Source organism: Procambarus clarkii, chromosome 63, assembly GCF_040958095.1.
Source record: "Procambarus clarkii isolate CNS0578487 chromosome 63, FALCON_Pclarkii_2.0, whole genome shotgun sequence".
Lineage (NCBI taxonomy): Eukaryota > Metazoa > Arthropoda > Malacostraca > Decapoda > Cambaridae > Procambarus > Procambarus clarkii.
Genome location: NC_091212.1, coordinates 30,505,282 through 30,526,527, shown reverse-complemented (window position 1 = coordinate 30,526,527; position 21,246 = coordinate 30,505,282). Strand labels below are relative to the sequence as shown.

The 21,246-nt window shown below is 47.3% G+C and overlaps 1 protein-coding gene across 1 annotated transcript in view; it reads right to left on the bottom strand.

Annotated features, from left to right (window-relative positions):
* LOC123769439 (uncharacterized) overlaps window positions 1-21,020 on the bottom strand; it is a 103,252-nt gene extending 82,232 nt beyond the window's left edge. The window contains exons 1-3 of the mRNA XM_045760541.2: window positions 20,286-21,020; window positions 18,614-18,773; window positions 6,558-6,708 (exon numbers count right to left, since the gene is read on the bottom strand). Coding sequence (XP_045616497.1) covers window positions 6,558-6,708; window positions 18,614-18,773; window positions 20,286-20,868 — 894 coding nt within the window. The 5' untranslated portion in view covers window positions 20,869-21,020. The remainder of the gene's footprint in view (window positions 1-6,557; window positions 6,709-18,613; window positions 18,774-20,285) is intronic.
* Between the last annotated feature and the right edge of the window lie 226 nt (window positions 21,021-21,246).

Here is a 21,246-nt window from a genome sequence, read left to right as displayed (position 1 = left end):
TTCTGGGTGCCTGTCCCGGTCGATGGCAGACATAGAATGCTTCCAATCACAAAGGGGTTTCTATAGGCCATTGCTCCTCGTGCCTCTCTGAGGGGGCCAGGTTCTGGCTCGTGGTCCCCGGTAGGCAAGAACTCCTAGCACTTTGATGCCAGAAAGTTATACATATGCATTCAGCCTGGATAGCTCCGGGGAGCCGACGGGGCTCCCCCCAGAAACAGGCGCTGACTCAGCGTGTGTCCCAGACGGTCTGTTGCTCACCAACTGTCAGGCCGGAGTTCCCACAAAGAGATAATTACCTAATTATTTCAATGTCTCTGATTGATTTTTCATAGTTTTCTTGCTGTAATATTATTCAATAGTGTGAAGTGTGATATATTTATATAATAAAATGAGTGAATCATCGCTGTACTCAAAAATATGGTGTGCATATTGTTGATTCAATTACTGTATGTTCATCAAACAGTGAACAAATACATTGTCTGTTATTACACTATATAAATATATATATTTATATATAACCTATATATAGGTTATATATAAATATCTGCATGTTTTGTTCACCATAACGAACCACTAAGTTGCTATTATGAGTCAAAAAATAACGAGGAGTGACTGCCGTGTACCAGCCAGCCACTCACGCCCTCCCTCAAGTCACCTGACTCACCCACATTCTCCTCCCACAATACTGTTTTTGCTTTTATTCACTATATACAGACGCTATATATAAGTATCTACATTTATGTTCACCATAACGAACCACTAAGTTGGTATGCTGAGTGGCAGTGGTAGTGGCAGGCAGTTTTTTTTTTTTTCTACCACAAACGTGGCCACACATTTACAATGCTAACCAACATATATACATTTTCTTCTGTCCTCCATAGACAGGGTTAGAGATCAGTTAAACATATAGTTCAGGGATTTATTGAACAATCAACCACAGAAGGTGATTCGGTACTTTTAAAATGCTAAGCTAACCTACATACGTAAATACATAGATACCCAGATTTACGTATGCCCTACATAAAGTGTTCGAAGTGTCATTAATGTGCATTTACAAAGGTGAAATGCAATTCTGATCAGCTTCCATATGTACTTTATACACATACATATACATACACACATACATATACATACACACACATATATACGTACATATACATATATACATGCATATATACACACATGCATTCACATACATTTCTCTTTTACTCTGACAGGGTGAGATAGCTGACAGAGAGACTAGTGTGCAATTAAGCACTTAATCACTGAAGGTGATTAAGGTGCTTTTACAAGCTCAGGTTATATAGTTACATCACATACATACATTGTATAAATGATACATTACATGGTCAATCTTGGATACAAGTCCAATATATCATCAAGTGTTCCAGTACTCATATAGTAATTACACAGTTCAGCATACCTCAGCCCAGGAGGGCGAAAGTCAGACAATATGGGACATTCTACAATATAATGTTCAAGGGAGTGCATGTTTTCTCTTTCACAAAGTTGACACATTGTGTACTCGACATTTGGGTTTTGAGAAAGCTGCCAGATACGTCTATATCCCAGGCGTATTCTGACCACTATAACATCACATTGCCGGGTTCTTGTTCCATTAGTCCCATATGTGAATGTCTCCTCACGATATCTATCATAATATTTAATGCTACAACTTTCAGGTCTTTGTGAATTTGTTAGGTCAGTGAGATCTTCATTAGATATTTGTTTAAGTATTCTCTTTGTCACTGCTAATGAAACACCCATATCAATTTTTACCACTGGTTTTCTACAGGCTGTCTTTGCAGGCATATCAACAGTGTCATGCCTTGAGATGCCAACAAGTGACTCTGCAAGTCACAGTATATAAGTCCACTGCCTTTGTCTTTTAAAAATTCGGTGGCAAGGTATATGCCTGCAAGTTCGGTTTGAGTTGTACTTGCCCAGTCATTGACGCGCTTCATTGTTGTATGTACGAGAGAAGATTGTTCAAATATATTGCATGCACATCCGGTACATCGTCCACCTTCTTCTACAGAGCCGTCGGTATAGCACTGATACACATCGTTACCCATACTCTGAGTACTTTCAGCGATGCTTTTCAGTGATTTTCAGTGAACTGTTTTAATTATGTAGAGTGCACACTATCTTTCTTGGGCACATTTACAAAATCAACTGATAGATCCCAGTTATCCCATGGAGCAATTGGTTGATTAATCATTGATTGAGTTGGGTACATATTTAATATTTTGATGGCATTGGCTACCTTGTAGAACCAAAATACATAATCAGATTTTGTTCTTCTTCTATAGACCTCAGGTGAGTGCAGCATATTAGAAAGTTTAGCTTGAAACTTTGTGTGTTGTCTGGATCTGCTCAATGCCTTCACACCAAAAACTGTGCTAATAGACAAAATTCTCTCACTTATGGTAGGTAATTTTAACTCTGCTCTCATATTAACTATTCTCGTGGACTTTGGAGCCCCAAGGATGAGACGCATAGCTTCATTTTGCAAGGTTTCAAGAGATTTCAGCTCTTTGTCAGTATACAGTGTGAGATGTAGAGCATTGTAGTCAATCACAGAGCGCATAAATGATACATAAAACATTCTAGCAAGTCTCACGTTGATTCCATGATTGACACCAACAAGGACACGCAAGGGCTTTAATCTCTCCCAAAGTCTCCTCTTGAGAGAAGAAAGGTACCCAGGGTCGTTAATGGGGACACCAAGGTATCTGTAAGACTCGCAGTTCTCAAGTGCTCGCCCATCTATATGATAATTGGGTGGTGGACTACCACATGGAATGAGGGCACGAGTTTTCTGTACAGAGATAAGGAGGCCACATTCCTCAGCTCTAGTAGCAAAAGCATCGAGCAGAACTTGCATTCTAGGCTCGGAGGCAGCATGTAAACATATATCATCAGCATAACAAATGACAGTGTCTTCATTATTAGTTGGAAGATCTTTAATAAGCTTATGCATCAGAACGTTGAACAACAAGGAGCTGAGGACACCTCCTTGTGGAGTTCCCAGTTCAAAGTTTTCGCTCTCTGTGCTTTTAACACCATTAAACAAAACATATGCTGTTTGATTAGACAAATAACCCTGTATCCATTTCAGTAATTTTCCTTGTATTCCCAGCTCGGCAAGCTGTTCCAGTATGATTTCTCTGTTTGCTGTATCAAAAGCTGCTGCTAGGTTGATGAAGACTGCTTGAGGGGAAGCTTCAATATGTGCGAAGTACTCAGCAAAACAGTGTTGTGTACTGAGCCCAGGCATAAATCCAAATAGTTGAGGTGATAGGTGCCCCTGTATACAATACATGAGTCTGTTAAGAACAATACGTTCAAGCACTTTACAAACACACAATGTTAGAGATATGGGTCTATAATTATCTGAGTGTGGTTTGGGGATGGGAACAATGACACTCTTTGTCCAATCATCAGGTAATACTCCTTCACGTAAACTCATTCTGTACACTTGTTGAGTCTCGGGCACTTGCCTCCTTGTGCCAAGGAAGGCTGGCCGTTTAGTACAGTCTGAGTGCCAGATGGTGACCCCTTCCGTACCACATCTGAAACACTTCAGCGGCGGTTTAGACGGAGCCACAGATTCAGGTTGTTGCCCTGCTTCTGTTGCAGTGTTCTGTTGCTCCTGTTCCTGCTTTCTTTGGTCTCTGGTCTTCTTATACTGACAGTCCTTCAGTGCATGAGGACCGGAACAGAGAGCACACTTGGGTGTGGGGCGCCAGCAGTACTTAGCTATGTGGCCACTGCCACAGCACTCGTAACACTCCACAGGGTTCGGCTCCCACACCCTGATCGTGCTGGGGCGCGCATACAACCCACCAAACCAATACTGGTCAGGTGGCGGATCAGGCTTTCCAGACTATGACTATTTGATCAGTAGGCTTACCATTCTTGGTCAATCTTTGTGCTCTGTGTACCCCGTCTAATTCATAGGCCCACTCCAGTGGATATCCGTGACTGTACCTGTAGACTAGGTATTCATCCATCTTCTTGTTCTGTGTTGGATTATCTAGAAGGGAGAGTTTTACATCACCTATTTCCCCTTGTAGAAGAGCCTCCACAACCTGCTGCTTCTCTCTTAAAACATACACATATGGGGAGTTGACGTGTGGATGTACCACGCCTGCAGAGCCAGGTGGGTACACCACGCTCAGTTTCTTACTCCACACAATCCTGTCCGCCACACTCGTGCCTTTAGGGAAGGTCAGACGTGTGTACTCACTCCTTGGTGCTATCGAACGCCTTCCACCCTGTTGTTCACTAGGCTTCTGTTTCCTTTGTTTCCTTCTCTGCCTCCTATTTGCCACCTCCACAGACCCATCATTGGGTGGTGGGGTGACAGTGTCACTGGTCACGGTAGGGGAGAGCCCTGAGGGTCCAGCAGCTACCTCCTCCATACCTGCTTCTTCAGGCGGCATTAATTGTTGCTCTAACCTCCTCCGATACCTGGTTTGCATTGATAATCATATGATGATGATTAACACGACAAATGGCAGAGCAGGCAGCATGCCTTACCAGTCATCAGCGCCAACAGTCATAAACCTGCTCTGAGGGGTAGAGCACTCTCAGTGGGTTTGAGAGTGCTCAGACGACTTGGATAAACACTTGGATATTCCACTTGGTTGGTTGGGACTCGCAGAGGGTAGCCCTCAGTGACTTATTTTCCTATGTCCTATGTGTGGACAGAATGTCCCCCTAAGACAGCCTTACCCTGCTACAAGGGTTATCTTGAGGTTATCTTGAGAGGATTTCGGGTCTTTTTTTAGTGTCCCCGCGGCCCGGTCCTCGACCAGGCCTCCACCCCAAGGAAGCAGCCCGTGACAGCTGACTAACACCCAGGTACCTATTTTACTGCTAGGTAACAGGGGCATAGGGTGAAAGAAACTCTGCCCATTGTTTCTCGCCGGCGCCTGGGATCGAACCCAGGACCACAGGATCACAAGTCCAGCGTGCTGTGGGTCAGATTACGATCCCACAACTCTCCTTGCTGTTTGTTGCCTGAAGCTGTAGATGCCCTGTGGTTCTTGCTAGAGAGTTTTACAGTGAGTCCCAGGTACACTGTACAGGTGATGCTGTGTTATTAGCACTAGCAATGCATCAAACACTAATGTTTGGTAGGCTTCCCCTAAGGGAGCGGAGGGGGCAGGCTAGCCTGCCTCCAAGCCTCAGGCGCCACTCACTAGTTCACTCTAGGGTTCCTTTGATACTAGTGACTTATACAACAGTGTTGGAACACTCACCAGCACAGTAGTATTGTGACGATACCACCCCGGCGATCACAGCACAAGGTTGGGGACGAGGGACTTAACCCAAAGAGGGAGAGGAGGCGCGCACATCCTCTCAGCCCAAGACCTGGCCAGCGAGTCTGGCAGGCAGTGGCAGCCCGACACTGGCTGCCACTCCCTCCCTCCCTCACCTCACCTGACTTGCCACCATTCTCCACCCACCATACTGTTTTTGCTTTTATATACAGACGTTATATATAAGTATTTACATGTTTTGTTCACCATAACTGTACATCTAAGCTTGTATGGTGAGTAAAGGCACAAAAACGTAGGTCCTCACACAGTCAGCTGATGGCTGCCGCCCTCAAAGCCAGACGCACTTATATTTCTCCTCCAACAATACTGTTTGTGGTGTTATTACGCTATATACACACATTATATATAAATATCTACCCGTTTTATTCACCATACTTGTACAAGTAAACTGGTATGGTGCCTAAAGACCATCGTGGTAACCAGTAAACAACACCGTCGTCTGCACGGTGGCGTCGTGCAGACGACGCCACCGCCGTCACCAAAATGGCGGCTCCCAACCTACTCCTCTTGCTGTTTATACCCTCTATACACATGTTATATATAAGTATCTACATTTGTGTTCACCATAGCGAACCACTAAGCTGGTATGGTGAGTGCAGTCAATAAAAGGTGGCCACACACAGTCATAAGACATCGCCACCACCCTCCCTCCCACAGCATTACTCCTCCCTCCATGGCGCACAGCGCTAAATATCACCACAATCCTGCTGTTATCAGAACCCTGGTCAGTTTTATCATAGTCAGGGGTCTTCTGTAATAATATCATCGCTGCATAATAGCATGAACAAGTATATTATGGCACTTTTAGGCGATGCTGTGGTCACAAGCTGAACAGCAGTGCTGTGAGCTCATGCTGCGTGCATCAGGCTTGGTAGCTCACTCAATACTGAGGCCCCTAACACCTGGGAGTTTGGCCCACGATTTTTTTTTAAAATGGCGTCTGTTTACAAGAGCCCTGATGAAGGTGTGGTGAACCCTGTGTATCCGCGGGCCATTTAAATCTTGCGTAGTACTCCAACACGTCATATGACGTGATGTGCACTTTTTCGATAAGTTACTCAACACGTCATATGACGTGTTGCGCAGTTTAAGGGTTAAACAAAATTTATAACTTAAAAATAAAGAATACAAATACAGAACTTATTGCCATCTTTAAGACCAGCTGTTTTATTTGAAATTCTAAAAAAAAGAGCACAACTAACGTACCGGAAGGTATTTCACTTGAGGTATGACAGGAGGTGACCGTTTCTTAAAGCTAATTTCTTCATCTTCATCTTCATCAGAATTTGTGTCACTTTCTTGTACAGCACGAGCTCCAACACTTGCCCTTCCTCTTTTAAGAATGTTAATTGGCTCACTGAAAGTTTAAACGGACAATTAGGTCTCGTTAATAATGGATCCTATGCATCAAAATGTGAAAAAAAAAATTGTGTTTCATGTAATGAAACCCCATTTTCTGGGTGAGATCCGGAGGCTCCCCGGAGTTATACCGGGCTGATGTGTATATGTTAGACCGTAGCAATAGTCAATCGATGGAGTTCTAGGCCTACTGGAGACCAGAGCCAGAACCTGGCCCCCCTCAGAGAGGCACGAGGAGCAATGGCCAATAGACACCCCCATGTAGTTGGAAGCAGTCTATATGTGCCATCCACCAGGTCAGGCACGCAAAAGGTAGGAATCTCAAAACAAACTACAGCTGGTGAAAAATCGCTAACCGAAAGCCGAACGAGCAAGCAGAACTCCCCAATCAGAAAACAAGTAAAACGAGCATGACATCACCACACCTGCCACGCCACTGTCTGCACAACTCCCCCCCCCCCTCCCAGGGAGGGTGAATGAGTTGAACCAAGGCTGAAGCGATCAGCACCCCCCAAGTAAGGGTCCCTAAAAGCAAAGCAGGCCAGCCTCGGGGCATCCGGGGAAGCAACCAACCTAGCACATTACAGCAACCAAAACCTAGCATGCAACGCCTGAGCCACCTGCACCCGAATAATGTCATCAGTTGATTGGGTGAATTGAGTCTCAAACAAGCAACAATGCTCGCAGGACTCGGGGTCGAAGGTATCACCGACCTAACAGGCAGCATGACAGAGGTAAAAACAATGAGCGTTGCCCTGAGACAAGGGGACAGAGCAACCCTCAAACTCGCACATGGTGGGGACACAGGGGTCGCATCCATTGGACCCCTTGCACCCCTGTGGGGTTTCCCAGGGCCCCTAGACTGGTATCGTTAAGGGTAGGCCCAGGAAGGGTACTGCTATCCGGCGCCCAAGTCTGCCAACAAACTTCTAAAACTGAACCACCGGGATGTATCCACTCACGGGGGCCAAGCAGGGGGTACCACTGAACACCGGAGGTCAAAACCCTAATATAACTAGGGGCAAGGGACACAAGGCAGACTCTCCCCCCCCCCCCACCAGGCAGAAAAAAAAGTGTTCAATGTAATGAAATGCCATTTTCTGGGCGAGTCCCGGAGACTCCCCGGAGCTATCCATGGCTGATAAGGATACCGTAACTATTTTGCATCAGTCGATGTGGGTGGAGTTCTAGGCCAACCGGGGACCACGAGCTAGAACCTGGCCCCCCCTCACAGAGGCACGAGGAGCAATGGCCCATAGAATGCACATGTGATTTGGAGCATTTTATATCTGTCATCGACCGGGACAGGCACCCAGAAAGGTAAGTGCAAAAAACAAACCCCCTATTCTGGTTAACAACGAAAATCTTCAAACAAGTGGATAGAACTCCCCAAAACAAATACGAGCAAACAAGCATGCCGTCACATGAGCTGCACTGTATGTCTGCACAGCTCCCCCCTTCCCCAGGAGGGGGAAGAGGGAGCTCCAGACCCCTACGCCGGCGATCCTCACCCCAGCTCTGAGGATGGATATCAAAAACGCGAAAAAACACCGACCAGAGGGAGGGAGGGTTGCCAGAGAGCCTCTGGGACTCACCCAGAAAAGGGCGTTTCATTACATTCAATGCTGATTTTCTGGGGGAAGCCCCTACGGCTCCCTGGAGCTATTTCACCAAAGACAAAATAAAAAGATAGGGAACCTACCCGGGAGGTGGTCACTCCTCAACTCGTAGTCGAGACAACGGGCTGCAACCCCCGACCCAAAGTGACACAGACCCGAATGGGCCCAGGAACGTTCACGAGGTAGCATGCAGCCAGGACCCTGTTCGACCTCCAAAAACCCCGTGCCCGAATGTCAGCCCAAGACATATTGCCAAAGACGGCAGAAGGAGCAGCAAACTTATGAACATCATGGGCACAGGGATAGACCGCAGGCTGGTTAGACTTAATAACCCTGCGGACGACCTGAGAGACCCGAACCCACGAACAGGGAAGAAGAGAAACCGGATCAACCCAAAGCGGATAACATCGGAGGGCCGCAACCAGATACAACACACAATGAACCCCCGGCCTGACAAACCAAGCATCAACAACCTAAGGACACCTCTGGAAAGCAGCAGTCTCATTCTTTGCCAGAAAAGATGGTTGCAGACGAACATACCTGTGACCACAACCAAAAGAGCAAAAACCTCTGCGCCAGAGAAGAGTATGAACCTTCGCCACCTGACCCCCAGAAGCTAATGCCAACAGAAAAAGAGCCTTAGCAAAACAATCCTGAACCGAAGGGGCCACAACAAACCGAGGAGAAGATAGATAGGAGAGCACTCTGTCCAAAGACCAGGACTGCTCAGCGGCACATGAGCAGGCCGGAGGTGAAACAATGCACGAGACAGCTTGTAAAACGATGCAGAAGTAACATCGATACTGAAAGCAAGCTGCAGCGGCTCCGCCAACACTGCACGATGCGAGGCGACAGTATTAGGCATAAGATGACGGTCCTGGAACAACCAAGAGAGCAACCAACCACTACCCTAACCGAAAACGAAGAGCAACGACGAAGAGACAAAAAGAACCGGAAGGATCGCCAACTTCATACTGCCACCGAGAAGAAACCCATAGGTGGGAAATTAGCAAAAAGAGGCCACCCAATCACCATAGAGATGGTGATCAACCAGAGTCAAAAACACGAAACGTGAAGACTCAAGGAGAAGAGCAAACCGGTCTCGCACCAGACCGGGCCGATCTCCTGAAAGAGGCAGACCCGCCGAAAAACTTCCGGGTTCAGACATCGGGCAGGCAGCGCCTGAAACCATGGCTGGGCCGGCCATCATGGGGCCAAAAGAACTACTCACCCCTTGGAAGTCTCCAAGCAAGCCAGGACCTGGAGCAACAGCTGAACTGGGAGAAAGAGGTACAGGAACCCCCATCTTGACCAGTCCTGCCAAAAGTCATCGATCCCGACAGCTTCGCAGTCAGGGAAGGGCGCCACATATAGCAGAAGATGCCTCGACCACGCCGACGTGAAGAGAGCCACCTCCGGGGTGCCCGACCGTCTGGCAGAGCCAAATGAATGAGTCAACATCGACCTTCCATTCCGTGGACAGGGGAACAAACCAGGACAGGGCCATCCGCCAGGACGTTGGACACTCCCCCGGACGTGAACCACCAGCAGAGCCAAACCCCGGGAACTCAGCAGATGAGTCACCCGAAGCGACCAACCCCAAAGAGCCAAGGACCGCATCGAACACCCCTCTTCCCGATTCAGGCAATGAACCACCAAGGAGCAGTCCAAATGAAGCCGGATCATCGATCCGCGGGTGACCCGAACCCTCTGAAGTGCAAACCACACCGCCGCAAACTCCCGCACCGTGCTGTGGGCCCAACAGAAGGAAGGAATCCACCATCCTTGGCCAGCCTGGTGAGCACTGGTCACAAAGCCCCAGTCTAGAGACGACGCATCCGAGACGCCTTCCCGAGCGAGGGCTCGGGAAGACGCCAAGGCACAGAACCCCAAAAAACCCAAAGAAGAAGCCGGCGACACAGCAGCTGATACAAGGCCCCCCCGGGGGTTGAACGCAGAGATCGCGAGAGAGGCGTAAGGGACGTCCCCGAAGGAATCAGAACAGCCGACGAAGCCAAACCTGACCTGGCGGGAAGACCAACATCGCAAAGTTCAGGCTCCCGCACAGACCCTCGAGTAACCGCCGGGTGACTCGGGAGCCCCCCCAGGAACAAGCACATGTGGGACCGCAGCCGAAGGAGAGACGCCGAAGGAAAAGACAAGGAAGCGGTCCGAGAGTCCCACACAAGACCAGGACCGAACCTGGGAGAGGATCAGATGGGACTTTCTCCAGTTCACCAGGTACCCGAACCCAGCAAGCTGGGAAAACACCAAATCCCTGGCAAGCAGACACGCAGACCGACCGGGAGCCAGTCATTCGTCAAGGTAAGCCAACACCCGAACACCTAACAGATGCAGACGAGCCACCATTACCCGGGTAAGGCGTGTGAACACGCGAGGTGCCAGATTCACTCTGAACAGGAGACAACGAAAGCGGTAACTCTGACACCCCACAACAAAACCGAACCAGTCCCGGAACCCCAGATGAATAGGGACATGCCAATATGCGTCCTTGAGGTCCAGGGACACCATCCAAGTGCCCGGCTCCAACAGAAGCCGGATCTGGGACAGAGTGGTCATCCGAAACAAGGGGCAAGAAACCCAAGTGTTCATACGGGACAAGTCCAGAATGAACAACAGGTCTGCACAGTCCGTTTTCGTAACTGGAAACAGGCGGGAAACCCACCTGAGAGACATCCTCGTTTCGACCACACCCAAGCTCACCCACTCCAAGATGACCCGACAGCGCAGGAGAGGAAGCCTGCCCTGTCAGCCCCAAACCCCCCAAAGGAGGAGCCACCCAACGCCACCACAGGGGGAGAGAAATTATCCGAAAAGCCCACAAATCGTGAAACCAGGTGTGAGCGAACAGAGCAAGCTTTCCCCCACCGCCCCATCAATGGAGAGAACCGCAAAAGAGCCGCACCCCCTTACAAGAAGCTGACCTGCGTGCAGAGCAAACATCGCGTCGACCAGCCACAGTCGGGACCGCAGGCGGCACCGGCACCAAACCCAACACCTGTGGCCGACCCTGACGAATGGAACCGCAAGCCCTGGCACGACCCTGCCGAGAAGGTAACCTCAGGTTTCTCCGGAGAACCAACAATTCAAACATAGGACGGCAAGTGGAAGTAGTCGCCTGAAGATAACGCTCAACCACAGAGGCCTCAAAAAGCAGAGGACAAAAAGAGGAAGACAACCTAAGAAAAAGGGGCCCAAGCGGATTCCAAGGAGATAGCGAGAACAGCCTGTAGCGAGATGCGGGAAGCCGAAAACCTACAGAAAGACAGAACAGAAGAATCCGCAGGGACACGGAACCGAACCCAGGGAGGAGCAGAACCTAAGTCCAAATTGTACGCAGAGGGGGGAAAAGAAAACCCCACTCCCTGCAACAGTAAGCCCCACTCAGTAGGACGGAAAATCCAGGCAGGGTCCAACAGAGCCTAAGGCCTCCAAGACACCCCAACCCCGGGAACCTCCACTCCAGGCCCCGGGGCCGAGTCATCCTCCAAAACCCCGGCTTCACAAGAAAAAGCCAGGGCAGCCGAAAGAGCCGGAAGAGATGGGGCCCACTGGTCAGACCCCGGAGCAATGGCAGGAGAAACAGACTCGAATGCATACGCAGCTACCTCAGACGGGGCAACCCCCGAAACTGCCAGTCTCAGAAACCTCTAACCCCTGCCCCGACCCTGAAGCCTTCAGACGCTTAGGGGACGGAAGCAGGGGGGGGGGGGGAAGACCGAATGAACCACCAAAGGGGAAGAATGAGGGGGCGCAGACAGAACCAAGGCCGAAGCGACCAACACCCCCAAGTCCGAGTTTCTATATGCAAAGCGGGGCAGCCTCGGGGCATCCGGGGAAGCAACAACCCGAGCATGTTGCAATAACTTAAATCTATCCTGCAACGTGCGTCGAATGTGTCACCCACCCAACAGGCAGCATGACGGAGGCAAAAACAATGAGTGTCGCCCAGAGACAAGGGGACAGAGCAACCCTCAAACTCGCACAAAGCAAGAGGGGACGGAGGGGTTTCCTCCATCGGATCCAAGTGCCCCTGTGGAGTTTTCCAGGGCCCCTAGACCGGGTCTGCTAAGTGTTATCCCAGGCAGGGTACTGCTAACCGATGCTCCAAACTACCAAGCAAACTGCTAAATGCTGAAATCACGGGACGTGTCCACTCATGTGGGCAAAGCAGGGGGTGCCACCACACAAATGACCCCTAATATATGGGGAAGGGAAAACACAAGGCTGACCCCCCCTCCCCACCAGGCAAAGAGAAGAAGAAAAGAAAAACCTCGCAAGAGGACAACGTACCCGAAGAGAACAGCCGGCCGCTGTTAAGGTAAAAACTAGCTACACAGTACCCCATGCCCCACCAGTGCAATAACTACCACTTACCCCAAGGCAAACAAGGGTGGAAACCCCCACACACTCAGGGCGGCCAAAGGCCAACAGAGGTAGACTCAAGGTGACTTGTGGAAGGGCACCCCAAACCCCAAGGACAGTACTTACAGGGCACTCAGGGAGGGAGCCGGTCGGCCGAGCGGACAGCACGCTGGACTTGTGATCCTGTGGTCCTGGGTTCGATCCCAGGCTCCGGCGAGAAACAATGGGCAGAGTTTCTTTTACACTATGCCCCTGTTTCCTAGCAGTAAAATAGGTACCTGGGTGTTAGTCAGCTGTCACAGGCTGCTTCCTGGGGTTGGAGGCCTGGCCGAGGACCGGGCCGTGGGGACACTAAAAAAAAAAAAGCCCCGAAATCATCTCAAGATAACCACTGAGAGAAGACTGGATCTGGAGCCACATGACTATGCACAATCCCATCAGCCGAGGAACTGAGGTGAGGATCGCCGGCATGGGGGGTCTGGGGCTCCCACCAGCTCCCACCCTTCCCCCTCCCGGGGAAGGGTGGGAGCTGCGCAGACATGCGGTGCAGCTCATGTGACGTCATGCTTGTTTGCTTGTTTTTCTTTTGGGGAGTTCTGTCCACTAGGTTGAAGATTTTCTTTGTTAACAAGAATAGGGGTTTGTTTTGTGGCGCTTACCTTTCTGGGTGCCTTTCCCGGTCGATGGTAGATATAGAATGGTCAAAATCACATGTGCATTCTATGGGCCATTGCTCCTCGTGCCTCTGTGAGTTGGGGCTAGGTTCTGGCTCGTGGTCCCCGGTAAGCCTAGAACTCCACCCACATCAACTGATGCAAAATAGTTAGGGTATTCATATCAGCCATGGATAGCTCCAAGGAGCTGTAGGGGCTCCCCCCAGAAAAAAAAAACCACAAGAGGAGAACATACCCAGGAGGAACAGAGCCAGCCGCTGTAATGGGTGAAAACTAGCTGCGCAGTACCCTGCGCCCCACCAGAGCAAAACTACCACTTACCCCAAGGTAAACAAGGGAGGAAACCCCCCAACACACTCGGGGTGGTAACTCACCAAGCAGCAAAAGACCAACAGAGGTAGACCCCAAGGTGACTTGTGGAAGAGAACCCCAAGCCTCAAGGGCGGTACCAGTACTTACAGGGTCCTCAGGGAAGGGAACCCTAAGTACATGCAGCCCGAGTACCTGTGAACATTACTCCCAGCTCGCACACCACCGTAAAAGCAGTACTGGACACAAGGCACAGCACAACACAGAGAGAATCTGGAGCTGGAGCTAACCGACCATGCCACAATCACATCAGCCATAAACTGAAGGGTGGATCACAAGTGTGGTGGGTCTGGGGCTCCCCCCTTCCCCCTCCTGGGAAGGGGGGAGCTGCGCAGACATGCGGCTGCGAAGAGGGACTTACCTGGGAGGCGTCCGCCACTTGCGCCTCAACTCGAAGTTGAGACAACTGGCTGCAACCTGCAACCCAAGGCTACAGACGTCCGAGAAGGGCCCGGAACATTAACGAGGTACCATGCGGCCAGGACCCTGTTCGACCTCCAAAAGCCCCATGCCCAAATGTCAGCCCAGGACATATTACCAAAAACCAGCATTAAATGTAATGAAACGCCATTTTCTGGGTGAGACCCGGAGGCTCCCCGGAGCTTACTAGGCTCAAATGCTCATGTCAGATTTTGGCATCAGTCATGTGTATGCAGTTCTATGGGCCTACCGGGGACCACAAGCCAGAACCTGGCCCCCTCAGAAGAGGCAAGGGGAGCAATGGCCTATAGAAATCCCCGTGTGGTTGGAAGCATTCTATGTCTGCCATCGACCGGGTCAGGCCCCCAGAAAGGCAAGCATTCCAAAACAAACCTCTATTCTGGTGAAAATATTGCTACCAAAAGCCAAACAAGTGGATAGAACTCCCCTAAACGAAAACGAGCAAACAATCATGACGTCACACGTTACAGCACCGCTGTCTGCGCAGCTCCCCCCTCCCCAGGAGGGGGAAGGGGGAGCCCCAGACCCCACACTCCGGCTATCTACCCTTCAGTTCTTAGGCTGATGCTAGAGGCTCCGGTCGTGGAGCCTCAAACACTTTCCAATTTTTTTGCACAATCAACTAGGCAAATGCTCCAACTTTGTCTAAATAATCACAGCGTAACTTGAAAAATAAGAGAATGAAAATTAATTTTAAAATTTAATATTGAAAACTTCAGATTTTAAATTCAGAATAAAAAATATGAACTATCACCAATTGTTCATTTAATGTTATTATTCTCTCAGAATAGCATATGATCTTCATTTTCATCAAATTAGAATATAGGTTTTCAGTATAGTTTACTGTAAAAAAAAATCGTCAATAGGGCATTTGAAATATGCTGCAAATTTATACCCAAAAAATTATAACTCCGATTGTATAAAGTTTATGAAAAATCCATTCTGAAGGGATTGTAGAACAGACAGCTGAGCACACAATATGTCAAAATAGTGAGAATTGGTCAAAAACTGGAATTTATTAACCACTCTAATGGTTAACCACTCATAGGTTTATTAACCTATGTTGATACTCTAGTTTCAGAGATAATTGAAGTTGAAGTTATCAACAATGAATAAAGGTAGTGTTATTTCATTAATTTAATTGTATGTTTTAATAAACATTGTTTAGCATTTGTACTCAAATATGTGCAAGTTGTAGGTCAACATGTGTTGAAATGCAATCAAGAAAAAACCAGCGTTGAATGTAATGAAACGCCATTTTCTGGGTGAGCCCCGGAGGCTCCCTGGAGCTTATCGGGCTAATGTATGTTATATTAGACCAGGACATTAGCTAAGGAGTTCAGACCTACCAGGGACCAGCGCCAGAACTTGGCCCCTTCAGAGAGGTTTCAGGGAGCAATGGCCCTGGAAAACCCCTTGTGGTTGGGGTTTTCCTTATCTGCCATCGACTGGGGTTAGGCACCCAGAAAGGTAGGCATAACAAAACAAACCCCACATGGTAAAAACTAAAACAAAAACCGAACATAGAGGTAGAAACTCCCTACAATCACAAGGAAACAAGCAAACAAGCAAACATCACACTTTACTGCCGCGCCGATTGTCCGCGCAGCCCTCCCCGCCCCGGGAGGGGAAGGGGGGAGTAATAACCTAAACCTAACATGCAACGCTGATGCTGCCTGTACCCTAACAGGAACATCCTCAGAGTAAAACTGGAGCACAAGCAGAGAACATGACTCACAAGACTCCGGGTCAAAGATGTCATTGACCCATCAGGCAGCATGACGGAGGCAAAACAGGTGACTTTCACCCTGAGACAAGGGCACACTGCAACCTTCAAACCCGCACAAGGCAAGCTGGAATCCCCGAGCCCCGACAGGGGTTTCCAGGGCCCATAGGTTAGCAACTACGGGAAGCCCGGGCAAGGTGTTGCTAACCGGTTAAGAAACCCAAACAAAACAAGGGGTAAATGATAATACTGAAAACCCGAGATGTGTACAAGCACAGGAGCCTAGCAGAGGGCCACCAAAACAATACCAGGGGAACTATAGGCCCACGAGGCAGAACCTCCACCAGGCAAACAAAAACAAAACAAAAGAAAAACCCCGCAAAAGTACACCGTCCCCAGAGGCAACTGGAACCGGTCGCCGCTTAGGTGGCAGGCCGCGCAACACCTTGACGCCCTAACCAGCACAATACCACTCCCTACCCAGGGCCAAACAAGGGCCCCAAGCCCCAGCTGGCCCCAAGGGCGAGGTAAATGCCGAGCAGCAAGAACCTCTACGGGAATAGTTCCCGAACGCTCCAGAGAAGATAACCCTGACACGCAAGGGCAGTACTCACAGGGTGCTTAGGGAAGGAAGCCTCTAAGCGCATGCAGCCCCGGCACTGATGAAGTACGCCTGGCCACCACACACCACACAAAGACAGCAGAGAACGCCACACGAGGCAAACACCGCCCAGGAATTTGAGGCCAGAGAAGCGTCTATCCCGGTTGACACTAGCTTGCGAACTGAAGGCAGCCGGCGTGGTGAGGTCCGGGGCCCCCCCTCCCCCTCCTGGGGAGGGCTGTGCGGACGACCGGCGCGGCAGTAAATTAATTGATTGATTGTTTTCTTTGGGACTGTAGGGAGTCTCTGTTCGGTTTTTTGTTGTAGTTTCTTACCATGTGGGGTTTGTTTTGTTACGCACCTTTCTGGGTGCCTAACCCCGGTCGATGGCAGGTAAGGAAAACCCCACAACCATATGGGGTTTTCCAGGGCCATTACTCCCTGAAACCTCTCTGAAGGGGCCAGGTTCTGGCGCTGGTCCCTGGTAGGTCTGAACTCTATAGCTAATGTCCCGGTCTAACATAACATGCATTAGCCCGATAAGCTCCATAGAGCCGTAGGGGCTCCCCACAGAAAAAGGTAGAGTCCAGGGGAAAGGCTGAAAAGAAGAGGGCGTGCTGGTGGGACCCAGAAGCCTCGGCAGGAGGAACCGGCTCGAATGCCTCCGTCCCCAACCCAAATAGGGCAGCCCCCAAAGCTGCCCGAGTCTCATTACCAACTAAACCCTGCGCCTACTCTGAAACTCCTCCTACTCCGTTTGGGAGCCAGAAGCAGAGGCAAAGGTGCAGAATGAACGACAGGGTAAGGACCAGGGAGTGTGGACTGAACCAAAGTTAAAGCGACTAACGCCCCCAGGTCCGGGTCCCCTATACCAAAGCGGTGCACCTGCGGTGCATCCGCATCCAGATGCAGGGCATTTTTCTTGCAGTTGTGATGGCTACTTTATTGTGTTCTTTAAAGGTAAGGTCTTCTGACATGAGTACACCCAAATCCTTTACATTTTTTTTTGTTCTATGTTATGATTTGACTGCATTTTGTACGTGGTTTCTGCTTTTATATTTACATTTTTCTGTAGCACAGGAGCTGGAACTTATCTTTGCTAAATACCATATTATTTTCTGTAGCCCATTGAAAGACCTGACTTACATCTAACTGGAGGTTCACTATGCTCTCTATGTTGTCTACTCTCATAAAAATCCTAGTATCATCTGCAAAGGATGAAAAAGTGACAGACTGTGTCCTTGTCTATGTCCGATATGAAGATGAATATATGATATGAGGTAGGTCGAACTCCTTAGACTAATGCCGCAGTTTAATATATCACACATTAGCCTGATCCTCCAGGGAGCCGAAGGGGCTCCCCACAGAAAAACACCTAATGATATGGAGTGATATAAGATAAACTTATTGTTTCATGCACACTGGTCCATGACCTGTACAAAATTCATCTGAATTAGTGGATTAGCCACCCTCACTGGCCAACAGAGTTAGTCAGTCAACCAACCAGTTACCAGCAGTGAAAAAATCAATCATATAGCCAGCCTCCCAACCAACTAGCCAATTAGGAAGCCAATTAGTCATGAAAAATTTCATGATGAAGACACTATACAGCACAATTTAAACTAAAAGTAATTGCAGCTGCAGAGACGACCAACAATAGCATAGCTGCAAAGGAGCTATGTGTTTCTAAATATAATTTTTTAATGTAAACTGTTTACCGTATATTATAACAGTTTCAAATGGTCATTTTTGTCATAAAATATTACCAGTATTTTTTGTTTTTATTGTTCCTCTGATTTATTTCATGAATTTTGTGCTGTTATACAAATACAGTACAGTAGATAGCATTGTTCAGGCTGAGCTGTAAGAATTTTATGACAAGAAAGAGGGATACAAGATGTTAATGATATAATGGCAGGCAAAATATGTTCCCATCAAAGGGAATGGAGTTCCATAGAAGAAACACATCAGTGATACTGTATGTGAAAACAGACTATCAGTCATGAGTAGCTCTTCATATTCTTCAAAGATACCCTGTGAATGAAATAAACTACCTGTATGGGATAATTTATGTGCTTTACAAATACCTTTTGTGGATTTTTGAGGATAGAGATTTTCTCTTCGGTACCTCCTTCACCGGTGATACAGCAGGTGATATCCGAGCAGGTATTCTCTGTTCTTCTTGATCACTCCTAATTGAAATGGGCGAAGTGTTGAGCTGAATGAGGGGAGATCGTAATGATGTTTCTGGAAATAAATACAAAATAAAAATACTTCCAGGTAGAGGCAGAAACAAATGGGCAGAGTTTACGAGGCGTCTCTGGGAACGGATTAAATTTGAAAACCAAGGTTCTACTGTATATACAGTATAATGTTGACCATACCACACACTGGAATGTGAAGGGATGACAACATTTCGGTCCGTCCTAGACCATTCTCATGTCGATTGTTAACAATGGACTGCATACAGTATAATGCAGTGTACAGTGACTGCATACAGTATAATATATTTTTTTAATATATAGGGGCACCACCTTGGGTTGAATTTGTAGTGACCCTCAACCTCAAAGACGACAATATTTAGCACCTAGAGGAGCCTTGTGTGCCACCCGCGTACACTCACATATTGTCTTCTCCTGCCACCCCCCAATATTTACGAGTATCAACCGAAATCATTTCTATGACACTCAGCTATCACATTACCAAATAATAAAGGTTTTGTTGTAACATTTCTATCCTAAATGTATTTAGTGCAATAGTACAAATTTTCAAAGTTGCCCAAAAAATTTATGCAACAATGATGTTTATAAATATTTATAAAACCAATAAATGGACTTAGGAAAACAAATCTGCACCAGTTTTTAGAGGCATAAACTCTACATATAATGTGCAAGTTTCATGTAAATTGAATCATAAATGAAACATGAATTTGACCCTGTATTTGTTAATTACTTACCTGTACAAAACATAGGTCAAAGTTCAGCCACCTGTGGCTGAGGTTGATGTCGACCAATTTCCTCCAAAATTGGCACCCTTACAGATAGGCTTACGTTCAGTCAGGTATATAAGTTTCATGCAAATCGACCGATAAATAAGAAAACTAAAATTAAAAAAAAAAAAAAAATTTAACTTAATTTTTTTTTAATAATAACTATAATTTTTTTAATATATGCTATTGTGATAACTGAGAGTCATAGACATGATTTCAGTTGACACTTGTGTTTGATAATCATTTTTGACCATTTTGGAAAATTTTTGACACCTACTTCAATATTTTTTCTCCCTTCCTATTTATGCTATGATGCTGAGACTTGAACCAAATGAAACCCTTTTCATATACAACTCGTCAAAAAAGTTTGATTGAAATCAAACCAGTTTTTATTTTTGGCATATCTAAATTTATTGCCCCCTTAAGCTAGGGAAGATGTGCCAAACTTGCTACAAGTGGTTCATTTTCCTCTAGCATAAACAAACATTGAAGTCACAGAAAATTTGGCACCACCACATTCTGTAGACACACAACACCAGACCAGACTACAGAAATGTAACATTATTTGCTAAATGTATAATTTGACATTACTGTACTACAAGCTTTGACTCCAATTTCATTTCAATTTGATTGGAATAATTACTAATTACTAATAACTACTAATAAAATCATAAAAACATGATATATCAATGATAAAATGCTTTAACAATACAGTGTGAGTTCAGTCCCATCATATTGCTTCAAACTTTCCTCATGTATTCAGGTATTACCTTCCCTGGGATCATCCTTAAACTTCCACACCATAACAATGTAGCAACTCTCCATCTTCAGTTCTTCAAATGTCTGCCACAGATCTGCAGTATTCAGGGCAAACAAAGGACTCGGCTTCTGGAACATGAAGTAAGCCTCGATGCCATGGATGAGGGAGTTGACGTACTGTGCCACGGAGTACGTCAACTTACACCCATTGTCTGGCATGCACGACTCGTCAATTAGAGCAACCGCCTGAAGCCCGTGGAAACCTTTAGCCTCACACTTGAGCCAAGCTTGGGCCATAGACACATTGCTATTGGAGCCTGCTGCACTAGGGCCTCCACTCTGTGTCCGCCATCTGCCTCTGCCGCTGCTCTGACCCTTCTCCGGGTTATTTCTCACGACGACATCAACAGTGAACTGATCCACTGTGTTGTGGCTGGTCAGCAGTAGCATGCTGGTCTCGCATTTGGTTATGAGTTTAAACATTGCGCCATCGTATGATCCCGATTTGGACAAATTTACCAACGCAGTTTCATCGCACACGTATCCCGCCCCTTGCCGCACGATCAGCTTCTCGAAGGACGCGTATCTAGCCATCTTGAAGCAGAAAATATCTTATATTGCAGGAATCTATGTGTTCCGCGACAGTTTTTCGGATACACTCGTTCAAATCAAGAGGACGAGGCCCGCTGTCCAACCCTGTTGATGTTTGGGACGGACCAGCTCCTCGCACGTTTTCTTAAGCGTCTGCAAATCTTTTTAGTATTTCAAAAGATTATATGAAGTATATTTATAATTTTTTTAATCACATAAAACAAATATATACATATATTAAATATAATTATATACATAAACATCCTATTAATTCATGAGATAAGACATATTCTATCTATATTTTATAAATAAATATTAAATAAATGGACGGTTTTCACAGCGTTCTTGATAATGGAGTTTGGAATTATTTAAATTATTATA